Below are 13,799 nucleotides of genomic sequence, written 5' to 3'. Positions count from 1 at the left end.
CACGATATGCTCAGTTTTAATGGATTTTGCCTTAGCCCATTTTTGAAACTTGTCATTAGCTTTTATCCTTATATTGATTTTGTTGAAGGAAGTATTTCTGATCTGTCAACCTTGGACCAAAGACAGGGCAGGCTGTCAGTTAACTTTTGAATGTATTGTTCCCTGTTGGCAGACAATATCGATTGTTTTCTTCACGAAGAATCCGTCTGCCAAGGCTTGATTGTCTGGTACTGATGTATATTGTGCAGATGTATGATGTGACAGTCTGTGTCTGTTGTTTGACCTGAATGTGCCGCAGTCAGAGGACTGTCCTTTCGTAACTTGTACTGTAAATGCAGAAATTTTTGTGGTGGTTTTATGTTCATGGTTTTCATGTTGCCAATTCACCGTGAACTTATATATAAAACCACGAACAAATTTTTCCATGGCATTAAGAGATAACAGTGCATGGTACTACCGCGAACTTAAAACTATCGCAAACAGTCCTTTTTCCCGCAACCGCGAAATTAAATGTATTTACAGTTACTATTATGGTCTGTCGGCCTGTTGTTATGACTGTCATTTCTTTCTGTTGATATGATTGATGACTTGTATTTATAATTTCTGGTTCTTACACCTTTGTTTTGTTGAATAAAATTAAAAAGGGTCTGCATTATACCTTTACCTGTGAGCCGTAGTGAGCTATTGTAATTTACCATTACCGATAGCATTAAGTATTGTCGTTGAATTATTTGTGGAGCATAATTAGTTGCTTGATTTCTTCAGTCATTGCATGGTATTAATTAATCATTAAGCATTATTGACAAATTTTTAGCATTGTATAGCCGAACGCCAGATTGCGCTAAAGTCATAACGGAGCGCACGGTTGCAATTATTGTATCTTTGTTCCCAGTATAGTTTTGCCAGACATCCTATAAATACAAGTGAACATAAAGTTCTTCTCAAAACCTTTTGCTGGTCCTCCTAAAGTTACCATTAAAAATTTTCCAGTGTCCCCTATACAGACCCTTGTGTATCATTCAAGTTCATTTGTAAATTCAGTTGGAGAAGTGCTTGAACAAAGCACTCCGTTCATACAGACCATTGTCAGTTACTTTATATGCACCAGTTAGACTGTTACACTAGACTCTGGGTGTCCACATTGCCTAAGGCTATACAACACATCCTATATTGTCCGTCAACAAAATACCCACTACACCTACAACAGATAAGGGCTCTCTTGTACAGATGGGCTATGAAAAGCACAGATTGTGTTGGAAATAAACGGAATAGATCGAAACTTCCTGTTGATGTTATTGCGGACATTTCAGTTGAATCGTCTGATGTGTTTTTGCAGAATTTCTTTAAGGTGTTATCTCAGGTGTGTGACACCTGGATGTGTAATGAGGAGCATGCTTAAGTGGTGACCTCATAATTATGGGGTGAGTCAGGGTGAGAGAGCCCTAGCTGGGAGATCCAAGGGCACATTACTCCAGACACTGCTAAGGACACAAATGTAGAAGGTAGAACATTTAGGATTAAGGAAACCAAAAAGCATGAACTACATGATTGGTCACAAAAGGTAAAATGTGTATCATGTCAATAGTCTTCAGGTCAATTTTGTATCACTGTAACCATCAGCTTTAAAGTTTAAGGGGAAGCAGAACCTCGGGTGCTGTTATTGTTGTTCTGCTTGTCTGCCACTGACTGGGACCTTCGCCCACCCACCTACGTTATGTAATACTATATTCACAACTTGTACGACACTTAAAATGTTGTATTGTCTTGGCAAACAATAGCATTGTGATGATAGTCACTGAATCAGTATTTTCATATGGTACTCAATTCTACTGGTAAGTGGGCTGGGTTTGTCACATAATCAGTTGAAGGACCAAGTAATTTGTACTACTATACGGGCTTCTTGTTGTGTTTTGTATAAGAATAATGCTAATGATAGGTCTACAATAAATTTCTTTACATGAAAAGGTTTGGCTGCATTGTCACTATATCATATAGTATATGCACAAAATAAGAAAATACAAGACACCGGGTTGCGTGGAAGAATTTGATTTTATGTATGTTTTGACCCCCAAAATTGTTCATCTTTTGTTCCTGTCTCATCTCATCAAAAGTAATGAAGCTGAAAATTGGCACAAACATGTGTTTTGATAAAGTGAACCATGTCTAATCCCGACAATTAGTTTTTAATGAGCCAAGTAATTGATTCAGTATGTGAAAATAATACAAAGTACGTACTCAGAATTACTGTATGTAAATCTAGTATAACCCTTTTTTGCTATGTGTATTTACATGAGTAACATGTTTTACTTGAATATGGTATTTATAACCCATTTCCTGCACCTGTTCACTGAGAAGGTTAATTTTTAACCCAACTACCGGTAGAGGAATACACCAAAGAGGTACCTGCAATACTGATATGATATGATAGAGGGTGCTTTTAAGTTTTCAGCTCACTGATATGCCATTGTTGTAGGACCGCAGGGTTGGGTTGGATAAGGTTGATCACATAGATGTCACCAAAATTTCAAAGTTAAAGAATGTTGAATAAATCTTCTTTTGAATACTTGCATCAGTTTTAGGGTACTAGCAATAGTAGCATACAGAGGATGTCATCCATAAAAGGGCTGTCAATGCTGCATGCAAAATTACGAAAGGCAGTAGCTCAAGGAGGTTGTACAATATATAAAACCTTTAAATTGGTATTACCCCGGTATGTTGAATTTGACAGGCTTCACTTAATGCTGACTTAAGGTGCCAATTATGCTATGTATAGAATGCTCCTATTATGCTCCACATTGATTTTGAGCGACAATGAATTAAGTAGAACTGGAATTAGAATAGCTGATTATACTATACGTAAATTCTAATGCCGGCTCCCATAAAATTAGATGCAGCCTTAGGAGAAGACGGTTCAGGAAATCAGATAGTTTATCAGCATTCTACTCGGGGCAATAGTTTACGTCAGATCTATAATTCATGATTCATCTGTGTGTTTAAAACAATGACATCAAAGCAAGATTAACATTTCATGACTGAATGAATGAGTGAAGACCTTTATTGTACACATGATATACCCACCGGGTTACTTGTATGTACAGGTTGAAACAAAAGAGTACCTTGTCAGGCTCAAACAAGGAATATAGGCTAGTAAGTGAAGTAGACTTATCCTCGCTTCTTTTGAAGAAATGTACGAACTATGGGTGGGTACCAGTATGGTACAAAACCGGTTTTTGTTGTTGGACTGGCCTGGAAAAAACGGACCTGAAAAAATCAGTGGACCGGATATTTGACCACTTCGAAAATGATCAGATACATGCTGGCAGGCATTCACGTGTTTTGGGACTTGAAGGTCAAAGAAGAGGAGATTTGATAGTCATTTTTACAAAGTTTCGACAGTCAAAGTTGGTCTAAAACAGAGGCAGTTAGTGTTGTTTACATCAAGATAGGATTTTAAAATCCCTAGTAAGAACAGATATGTTTTGTAATCAATTTATGTGACTGAAAACTCATTAGAATTTAAATATGAAAGTGCTTGGATTACTACTAAATAGTACTAATAGGTGTATGAAGTAGAGAAACATACATTGTAGCAGTCTATAAAGTTCAACTTTCTCTTTGTTGCATAATCTACATTCTACCTCCAAATGGATTGCGGTATTGACTCATTTATTGTTCTTAAAGCCTAGGGAATGGAGTTATTCTTACAGTTTCATTCTCAGTGTTTTTCTTGTTGCAACTGACTTGAAGCTTTGTGACTGCAATCATATGATCCTTAGTCAATCAGTAACTACAATTGTATGCTATAGAAGAATACAGTCTTGTATATAGTGCAGATCCCAGGAGAATGGATCTGTGCAGGGCCCACAGCAGTTATCAGTAAGGAAATAGGTCCAAATTGTTTCCTTTCAATGGCCTCTTCATCTTCAGTTGAAAGCATTCAATACTCGGAGGATGACGGATCACTATGGGGGATCGCTCTCTTTTGATAAGGAGTTTCATATCGTAATTACCATTCAGATTGATGGTATATACTATCAATCAGGGCTCAAAATTCATGCTTGGAGACTACATATAGGTGCTCTAGTGCTATTGCTCCTATACGTAGATTAAAAAGCTTTGGTGCATTAAAAGAAATTCTACAATTAGCCAGATAGTTTCACTTTCTATGACTTTCTGGAACAAAGTCATGGCTACCTCACTAGTGCTACTTCTACAAGTACATGACATTGTACAATTAAGACTACCACACAACATATTTTCCCATTTTGGTATTTTCTTTCTCATGTTCACCATTTCATTTTGGGAAACATTTTTCCTATTTTTTTATTCAGGCTAAAATTAATGAGTGCACTAATGTCATCCATAAATCTACTCACTGTGGCCTAAGGAATATATTTCTAAATTGCAGTAGTTTTTTAATTAATTCATATTTAGTGTACCATATTTACCTTCTCCAGGAATACTTAATAAGTGCAATGTACCTAGAAACAGGTGGTACATAAATAGGTTATGACAAGTTGTCCACACCATTGTTTATTGATCCATATCTTATTGATCCCTATAGCTACAGACCATCTGGGAATCCATGGCATATTGCCTTTACGTCCTTTGTGTAATGTCCCATGCAACATTTGTGATTTGTCCTCAAATTGGTGTCGCTTCCATATTGATGCGAAATCAATTGTACATTAGCAGGCATTCTATTACTATTGCCTGAAAATGGAATGGTGTCATCAGGCCGACGCAAAAAAAGTGTTGTTTCTGGTTATCTGACCAACTGTGGCTAAAACCTGCCTTTTTTTTATTGACCACTGGGAAGGGACTCAAGATTTTCAATCTGACACAGCAGGCTCGACACAGCGATGAACTTTTCAAAATTTCTAAGGAGTTCTGCAACTTTTCTTACAAACTTTCTGTATCTGTCAATCGAGCATGTCATGATGTTGGTTTTTGTTGTCAGTTTATTTGTTTTGGCAAGAACGTTACATTTTATTGACTTTGTCATTATGTATTGCAGTATGGTAAGGTAGAAAACTTCAGTATTTTTCAGCAATTCAGTGCTAAAATTTGGCCTTTCTGGCCGATTCTGTAGAAATCCATCTTTACTCGACCCAGTTATTGTTCTGGGTTTATTTGTTTTGGCAAGAATGTTACATCTATTGAGTCTTTTTGTGTTGCTTTATGTAAAGAAAAGTACAAAAAGTGTATTATTAATAAGCATATAACTGCTGAAATTTACCTTTTCTTGATGATTTTGCAGAACCAAGCCTCACATAACAGTCCAGCCTATTCTCTATCACAGCATAGCGATCACACAATGTCAAATACTGGACATGGTGCTTGCTTAGCTGTACAGGCCTCACCATTGAAACCCAGATTAACTATGGGCAGTGGAATGTAAACAACCCATAGAGGGTGGGCCCACCAAGTCCTGTTTACCATATCGCTCCCATGCTCATGTACAAGCTTTCTGTGTAACTCAATAGTACTCGTGTGATGTAGTTTAAAGCATGTATTCACCTCACAATACGTTGGGATAACTCACTGGTGAGAAATGTGGGACATTCGAAACCCTTTTTTTCTCCTATTACCCTTGACCCTCCCGTGTTGTAGGAAAATAGTTCGACCCAAAACAAATCCTGTTTGGAAAAGATACAAAAGGCCGCCCTGCCAAAGTGAATAGTGCATAGCCGAGTGGAGTCATGTTCCAAAGAAATGGCGTTGAAGTTCGCTCCGGGCAGTTTATCAAAATCTAGGAGTAGCAAGTCTGTCTCTGGCTTTTGTTTTACGTGATTATAACCTCTGGCGAGATTCAAGGTCATGTTTTTGAACACACGCGACTCGTGGTGGCAGGGAGAAAAGCAACGAGGGAAATTTAACACCGCTCTAGAGGTGAGAACGAAGGGGTGGGGTCGACTTAATCAGAAACTTTTTTTTTCCAAAGCAAAGAAGACTCCATGAGTTTGGAGGCACTTTGGAGGAACACCCTCCTCTGTCTGCATTGTGCAAGGCTGGAAACTGGGTTCATAGTGCGCCCAAAATTAGAGCTTTGCACCTATTAAATTTCTGACTATGGGTACACTGGTATACCTAGATATTATTACAATAAGTAAGGTACTATTGGACATATATAATACAAAATATTCTTGACATTTAAGTGTTTGAAAAAATGATAATACCTTTTTTGCACTACATGTACTTATTTAAAATGTCAAAGTATGCTATGGAATTTCAGATCCAATATGACATTCTACTTTATGCCATATTTTTTGCACGCAGTTTTTTTTTCCGTGCATCTAAATCTTTAGGTTTTACTAAGTCGCATCAGTCTACCATTGCCCTGTAGTGTCTCAGCTTGAACCATTCCCTTATACCTGGCATGGTGCATCAATTTTTCATGCCCCCTTGGTGTCCATAACCAATCAGGCAAGAGACGTTCGGGGTCACAGCTAGAAACGCTGGCGCTGGGTAGTATTTATATTGATGCAAGTGCACGAGTGTTGTGACTGCATTCCTGGGAAGAAGGCCCCTCGTGTCCTCCCCTTCCGTGCCTCACAAATCCAAGTTGTTGTAATCAGTGTCGGTGAGACATGGCGGCGGTGAGGTGGGGTGTGAGGGCGGCCCAGTGGCATCCCCTGGTGGTGAAAGAGGTACTTCAGCTTGAGTCGCTCCACATGTACTAATTGTATGCGGTGCTCTTTATGCAAGGAAAAGCAGGACATTGTGATTTATTATTGGGATTTTATATTATGTATCCATCCCAGCACTGACATAGATACCACCATCTTGTATTTACCTAAATATATATATAGTAACTAATGTAGGAGTGTGTCTGTATAAAGGATTGGAACGATGACATTTAAAGCTTCTTTATTATGTATAGTACGACAATTTTGTGTACTGGCAAAATGTAATTTATTACTTTTAACTGGGATTTTAAAATTTTCCATCTTAGCAAAAATTGACATACATGTAGGCTCTACCATCTTGTATTTACATGTAGGTGATATTGGACCTAGTACCTGGTCTGCGATGGGAACAATTGCCTACAAATTTTCATTATGCTTATTATATTGCTAGTACTACAATTTTGTAATTGTTTACTGTTAGGACATGGTTTGTTACTTAGTTTTTATAATGTACGATCAGCGATATCATTAATGACATACATACTACTCTTGTATTTTCACACATGCAATACATTGTGTAGCTTTAAAATGTGAACAATAGCAATGTTATTTTTTGTAAGCTCCACCTTGCTTTTAATATTCAGCTTAATTAGATCACTGTAAACAGGTAGGACATAGCTTACAACTTAAAATTTACAATGTTTCCTTGGTCCTGTCCAATCTCTTATTTTACGTACCGGAAGGATGACTTAGGAAGCTTTTCTCTTTATTATTTTAAGTTCGCTCTAGAAACAGTTTGAATATTTTCCTTGGTATGCGTGAATTACTGATTTGTCAAGGATCCCAGAATAGCAGTAGTAGTGTCAATTGTAATGCCTTTGGTATAAATGCATGTTACATGCACTCTTAAGCAAATATATTGGTTGAGGACAGCTTTTAGATTGTTACTTACTAATATAATTCCTACATGAATATTGATAATCAATTTGCGAATCCGTCATTCAGGCTGTTTGCAAACCCATCCTTTTTATAGCAGGTGGTTGATAGCAACCCCAGTGCACCTGTTGTCGCCACATTCCTATCTGACATTTTGCCTCGTTTCTTTTAACGACCTTCCTCGTTAAGGATCTCATTCCTAATTTGTCTGGCACGTCAATATCATGTTCTAACGTCGTCACATATTAATCGGACCTGAGCTGTGATGATTAATGGTAATTAATTGGGACAATAAAATTTGTAGATGATCTATAACCCAGTCTGGTCAGTTATTGCTGGGTAGGCAAGAGTTGTAATTTTCTGGTCTGGTGCATTTAGAATTGGCTCACATGTGGATCGTTATATAATGTATAACCCTCGTGGTGAATAGAAGTTGCAAATATCCAGGCTCGAAATACTACTGTAGTACAGAAATTCAGTTATTTTCATGGAAACTTAAATTTTGACATATAAGAGGAAAGAAGGTTTTAAGTCCGTGTCTGAAGCAATTTTGTGGTACAACAATCTGGAGTTCGACTTTGCGTTATGAATAATTTGCCTATTACAAGATTGAATTTGTGGTAACAAATAACATTCTATGTAGAATCATAAAGATAATGCATATAACATTGAATTAGATTAAGCAAGCTACAATTTATGGTGATTTAAAACAGCTCGCTAACATGCCTCATGGTAAAAGGCATGCATGCCCTGCTGTATGTTACTGAATGTGTTAGCCTTTATGACTTTGGGCAAATGACGTGATTTATGCATTCCACTCAGTCATACTGTAAAAACCTGTTTGTAGTAAGAAACGTGACTCCAAAGACAGAAGGTGAAGTGTACACTTGTGTGTGGTTAGGAAACAGTCAAAGGTCCCAGTAATAATAGCCCCACTCCTCCTTGGTTAGCTGGCTACATTGTGGTTTGCTTTCAACCTGCCATAATATTTGCACATGTTAGACATCAACTGATTGAGTATTTGTTTGCTTCTGAAGCAGAATTTTTCCTAATTCCGATGCAGAATTATACTTGATACATTTTACCATATTGCTACATATGATATACCTATTCCAGTATTTGATTTGAAGATTGCACAGAAAAATGTGTATTTTTAAAACCTTGGCAAAATTCGTAACTTTTGCCAATGTTTTACTACATTTGACCCTTAAATATATTAAATGATCCTGCCTTCTCCTTGTCACAGGGTGAAATCCTGATGACATCGTAATCTTTTGGCTGTAAACTCTAAAAGTTGACCTTCCAAACAAACCTATACCGAAACACACCTAAGTCCAGCTGTGTTTGAAGTGATAGTATTTTGTGCCCTCAGTGAAGGCACGAACAAGTTCAACATATGTACTATTGGAAAGTTCATTTACTGGTCCCTTTCTTAAGCAGTTGGTTTATACACTAGTATAGTTTTGGATTATGCTGGAAATGACAATTGTTATTTATACTCCCTGTGACCTCCCCACCCTTTCATCCAACTAGTGTTTTCCAGTGTGTAAGTCACCTGACTCTTGACACAGTAGCTGAAGTACACTTATGTAACCGGCATGCAGAACAGCCACAGATGTGCACAGATCAAACACTCCCAATCTGAATACACATAAAATATGCTGGAAATCTATTCGTATTTGTTCCATTCTTAGACTTCTGTTATATAAGTGTGGATATGAGTTATGTCATGTCATGTATAACTTTTATGCTCAAAAAGGATCACAAAGCCATCTGGGTTTGCCAGATATTTGATTTACCGTCTTAGAAGATCAGATTTCACATATGAGAAGTGATCTTTAAAGCCACCTGTTACCATGGCAATAATATACATTTACTGTAAATTCTTTTATTTTTGCAGACTTAATTTTGCATTAGAAGGAAAGATGAGGTTTTTGTAATGATTCAAATTCCCAGTTTAAAGGATTCTATGATATAGTAGGGATATATCTGGAAATACATATTTACAACATGATGAATTTACAGTTCAATCAAAATAAAACCACTGCAAACATTTCAGGATATACAGTAGAACGGCCAGTAAAGGATAGATCCACCTGTCACCTGTGCAAGCAATGCATGTCTGTTTTTTGTTCCACAAAACTACCTCATAGTACATGTACCTTCACCGATGCATCGGTGACCAGTGCACCATTTTCAGGAGTACAAAGTGCTGAGGAAAGCAAGGTCATACATGGTAAAAAAAGAGTTGAAATCGTAGAATGTTGTCTCCTAGTCTTGTCTGCAACCATCACCATCATAGAGCAATTCACTCTGGGCTGCTGACTGCTATGGAAGTAGACTTAGCCAGCAACCTCCAAACCATGGATATAGCGCCCTTCGGTGGATATACATATGGATATTGTGGATGCCAACCCATGGATATTCATGTGTTGGTCGACCTCGAGCCAACTTGAATTTGTTTGTTGCATTTTAGAGTTAGACTAACTTGCCTGTGATATTGAGGTACTAGTCCAGGACTTACAGATCTGGAACACCGAAGACAGCTGCATTTTGTATTTAATTAAGAGCTTTGTTTGCAGGAGGGTGCAGATAGAAGAGATCCAGTAGTAGCTAGTACTAGTACTAGGGATCATCCGATGGATACGGCCAAGCAGTCTAAAATGATGATGAAATGTTGTGTCAATGTATGGTTGAGACCATGTAGCTACAATAGGGATAGATATGGGCAAGCAGCCTAAAGTCATGATGAAATGTCTCAATGTATGGTTGATATTATTCCACATGTATGTAATGATTTCCGATGTGTCCCTTGTTTCCCCTGCAGGGTGACCATGTGTGGCTGGAGGCTGGGAATGGGGAGTTCTCAGTGCCTGTGGGAGCTAAGGTCAAGTTGTCAGACACAGGTCAAGTTCAAGTTCTGGACGATGAAGGAAAGGTGAGTTTCAGAAACCCAAAATTATCTACTTGGCTAAGTACTTATAGTTTATGTCGATACCTGGGCCAAGATGACGTTCAATATGGGTGTTCTGGGCCGGACGATAACTTGGGTTATCACGCTGGCTTCCAATAGTTTGAAGGCATGCTGCGTGTGCTGATCGTGCATAAATAAAGCACAACATGCTGTATTCCGCATCAGAGCTCCATCACCCTCGGTCCCAGCCCTCTCGCAGGTAGGATCACCCTCCGGCTTTTGGGCAATCCTACCCTGAATTGGGCGCTGGTACCTTGGGTGGTACGGAATTCACTGTTTTGTATTTTATATGTTTTAAAGAAAGGTGTATTAACAGAATGACATACTACAACCAAAACATTTCCAAGCTAAAACATAACATTTACTACAATCACATTTTCGTCTCAACCTCAAATGTTGAAAGCTCTTCTAATAAGAAGCATATTGCAAATTCCATGTTTATTTTTCAAACAGTTCTTAATGTTTATGTAATAAACAATAAATGAAGGCAGTACATACTATGATAAAATCAAAATAACAAACAAACCAAAGCCACTGATAATCAGGTAAATGCAGAAACTTGGGTCTGTAGTGCTATCTCGGAGATCATTTCACAAATGTATGAGTTTAGCCAGTCTGTCTTGAAAATACTTTCAAAGCTTGTAGATCACTGGACAGTTTAATTTTTCTTTTACCCTCATCAGTGCAGTTTTCTGTACCAATTCTCAACTCAAGGCAAATTGGTGCTGCATTGATAGTAGAATAACACCTGCCAAATTTACTGGTAAATCTCTTATTTCCTGAAGGATTTCCTTGGGGGAAACTCCTAATGTTCCTCTACAGAACCTAAACAGCAGGCACTCAGCAACATAAACACCAGGCAGCAGCTAGTTTGTGTGAAAACACCTGCTGTTGATGGTCCCTGTGGGGAGGGGGGCTGAAAGGGGGATCTGCTAATGATTGATGCTGTGCTAGTCTACAAGCAGATGTTGGGGGTGAAAATTAATTGTTTTTTGAAGGTCTGTATGGGAGATCCTGGAAATGATTGATGACAATTTTTTTTGGAGGACTCGCAACACTTAACGATAATTCAGGAGAACTGTTAATGATTCGATTGATATTGTAGAAGGATTTGGGAACAAATTCATTGGGATATTCAACAAGTTTCAGGCATATTACTATGAGTATATGACCAATTAATTACAATTCACCCATAATTTTATATGTATAATGGAAGTATATGCTATTTATATATTTCGTAGTTGTTTAGAAATGCAATGTATTTTTTTAACAACTCATGTGTAGCCCACACGTTGAGTCTTTATGTTCAAATGAATAAGTCAATATTTGCAAAATTTTGTTAGACATTACTATGATGGATGTTTAACATTAAATAAACAAAAGAATTTTCAATCGGTTTTGGAGGACACGTTTAAGAGGTCAAGTGTACAATGTAGTAGCGTCCCTGGGCTGCTATAGAAGCTATGGTTCAGGTGAATATTTTAGATATTTATGTCAATCTTTTGTTATATCAAATTTTAAAAGTACAGTTTAACATTTTGCATAATTGGCATTCAAATTTCTCTGTTTGGAATGAAAAAGTTTTTTTGGATCTCACATCATACGATATTGTGATGATTGTTAAACATATGTTTCAGCATTTATCTTAATTACACAGATCAGAATTTTTAAGAGTTTGATAATGATACCTCTTTTCAAAAGTCTAAGGGGTAGAAAAATTCTTTGGATTATTTTGAAGTCATTGCTTGTTTTAGGTAATATCTTGCTAACTGATAACACAATCATGTTCACAATAATATTCTTATACCATATTCTAAAAAAATTGCACATTTTGACAATTCTAAAACAGATAACAGTGCCATAAGCTCTGGATAAAAATGTAGCAGAAAAGTGGGATAAAACCCTAGACTTACGTTACCCCCTTATTTGCCAAGTCTGACACAGTAATCAGTGTTCGCCATGTAAAGTAACATATAAAATCTAATTTTCCTGTGGCCCACAGTAGGGTAACCTAATTACTTCCATTACATGTCAGACTCCCAGGTCCCATGTTGCTAGCGAGCATCACGCGAGGGCCCTGACTCGCCAACCTTTGGTGATACAGCCCTGACTGGTGCAGGCAAAAACAGCAGACAAATCAGCCTACTGTAACAGAATTAGGTCGATTCAAATTCAACAGTACTTTTTGTTGTATGCTCTGGGAGATCCACACTTTTTGTGTTGTGTTGTGTTCTGCAGTGCACTTCAACAAAATTAGTTAGTATATACATGGCCAAAATTAATGTGTAAGTACTTCAGTGCTCTAAATTGCAACAATTAGAAAGTATTAATTCGAAGTTGCCATGCTTAAATATTAAGACATGCAATTTTTTCAAAAGTTTGATACTAGTATGTCACAACCTTAACCTTGCATGTATATTGCATGCATCCCCTTTTCCGTAGAACATAATCAGTCGTTTTAATGCCACGTAATTTGTAGCACAACTGTTGACATTTAACGTAGAGTGCAATATTCAACTTGAAGCATAATTGGCACATGAATTTCAGTAAAGCAAAGCTACTTGCCAAATAGATAGCCGCTGCCATTCTGAATGCATCTTAGACAGTTAGAGCATTGATGATACCCCACTCAAACTTTCAGTCAAAGCAGGCCCCTCTAAATCGTTTAAACACTGAGCTGTTGGGCTACCAGTTCTTCATTGGCATCAGGGTTAGGCAAAGAGAAGGTTAAGTTTAAGATACACACTTGTTAAAATGTCTCAACCTTGCCTGAGTTTTTTGAGTTCGGGCAAGCTGTATGTTTTGACAAAGAGTGTTTTGATTCACAGAGTCAAATACATCGCAACCTTGCATGTATTTGAGTTTATGCCAGCTGTAAGTTTTAACGAAGAGTGTTTTGATTTCCAGCGTTTGAAATGTCTCAATGTTGCATGAGTTTTTTTAGGTCATGTAAGCTGTGAGTTTTGACGAAGGATGTTTTGATCCCCAGGAACACTGGATCCCTGCGGCCAGTGCGAGTAAGCTGCGTGTCATGCACCCCTCGTCAGTGGAGGGAGTGGAGGACATGATCCGGCTGGGAGACCTTCACGAGGCAGGCATCCTCAGGAACCTCCTCGTCAGATACAACGCCAACCAGATATATGTAAGAGAAGGTTTTTGGTTTCTTTTTACCTCCGTATATGGAGGTTTTGTTTTCAGTATGACTGTTGGTTTGTCTCTTATGTGTCTGTAGTCCATATTTGAATGCAGTTAGAGCTGCT

The 13,799-nt window shown here is 37.8% G+C and overlaps 1 protein-coding gene across 1 annotated transcript in view; it reads left to right on the top strand.

Annotated features, from left to right (window-relative positions):
- Window positions 1-5,698: 5,698 nt before the first annotated feature.
- The window catches only part of LOC118427209 (unconventional myosin-VIIa-like), a 41,467-nt gene continuing 33,366 nt past the window's right edge, over window positions 5,699-13,799 (top strand). The window contains exons 1-3 of the mRNA XM_035836848.1: window positions 5,699-5,892; window positions 10,393-10,503; window positions 13,529-13,681. Of these exons, the coding sequence (XP_035692741.1) occupies window positions 5,821-5,892; window positions 10,393-10,503; window positions 13,529-13,681 (336 nt within the window). The 5' untranslated portion in view covers window positions 5,699-5,820. The remainder of the gene's footprint in view (window positions 5,893-10,392; window positions 10,504-13,528; window positions 13,682-13,799) is intronic.

The sequence above is a fragment of the Branchiostoma floridae genome, chromosome 12 (genome assembly GCF_000003815.2).
Source record: "Branchiostoma floridae strain S238N-H82 chromosome 12, Bfl_VNyyK, whole genome shotgun sequence".
In the NCBI taxonomy this organism is placed as follows: domain Eukaryota; kingdom Metazoa; phylum Chordata; class Leptocardii; order Amphioxiformes; family Branchiostomatidae; genus Branchiostoma; species Branchiostoma floridae.
The sequence above is the reverse complement of the archived record's forward strand: the minus strand, read 5'-3'. Positions and strand labels throughout refer to the sequence as shown.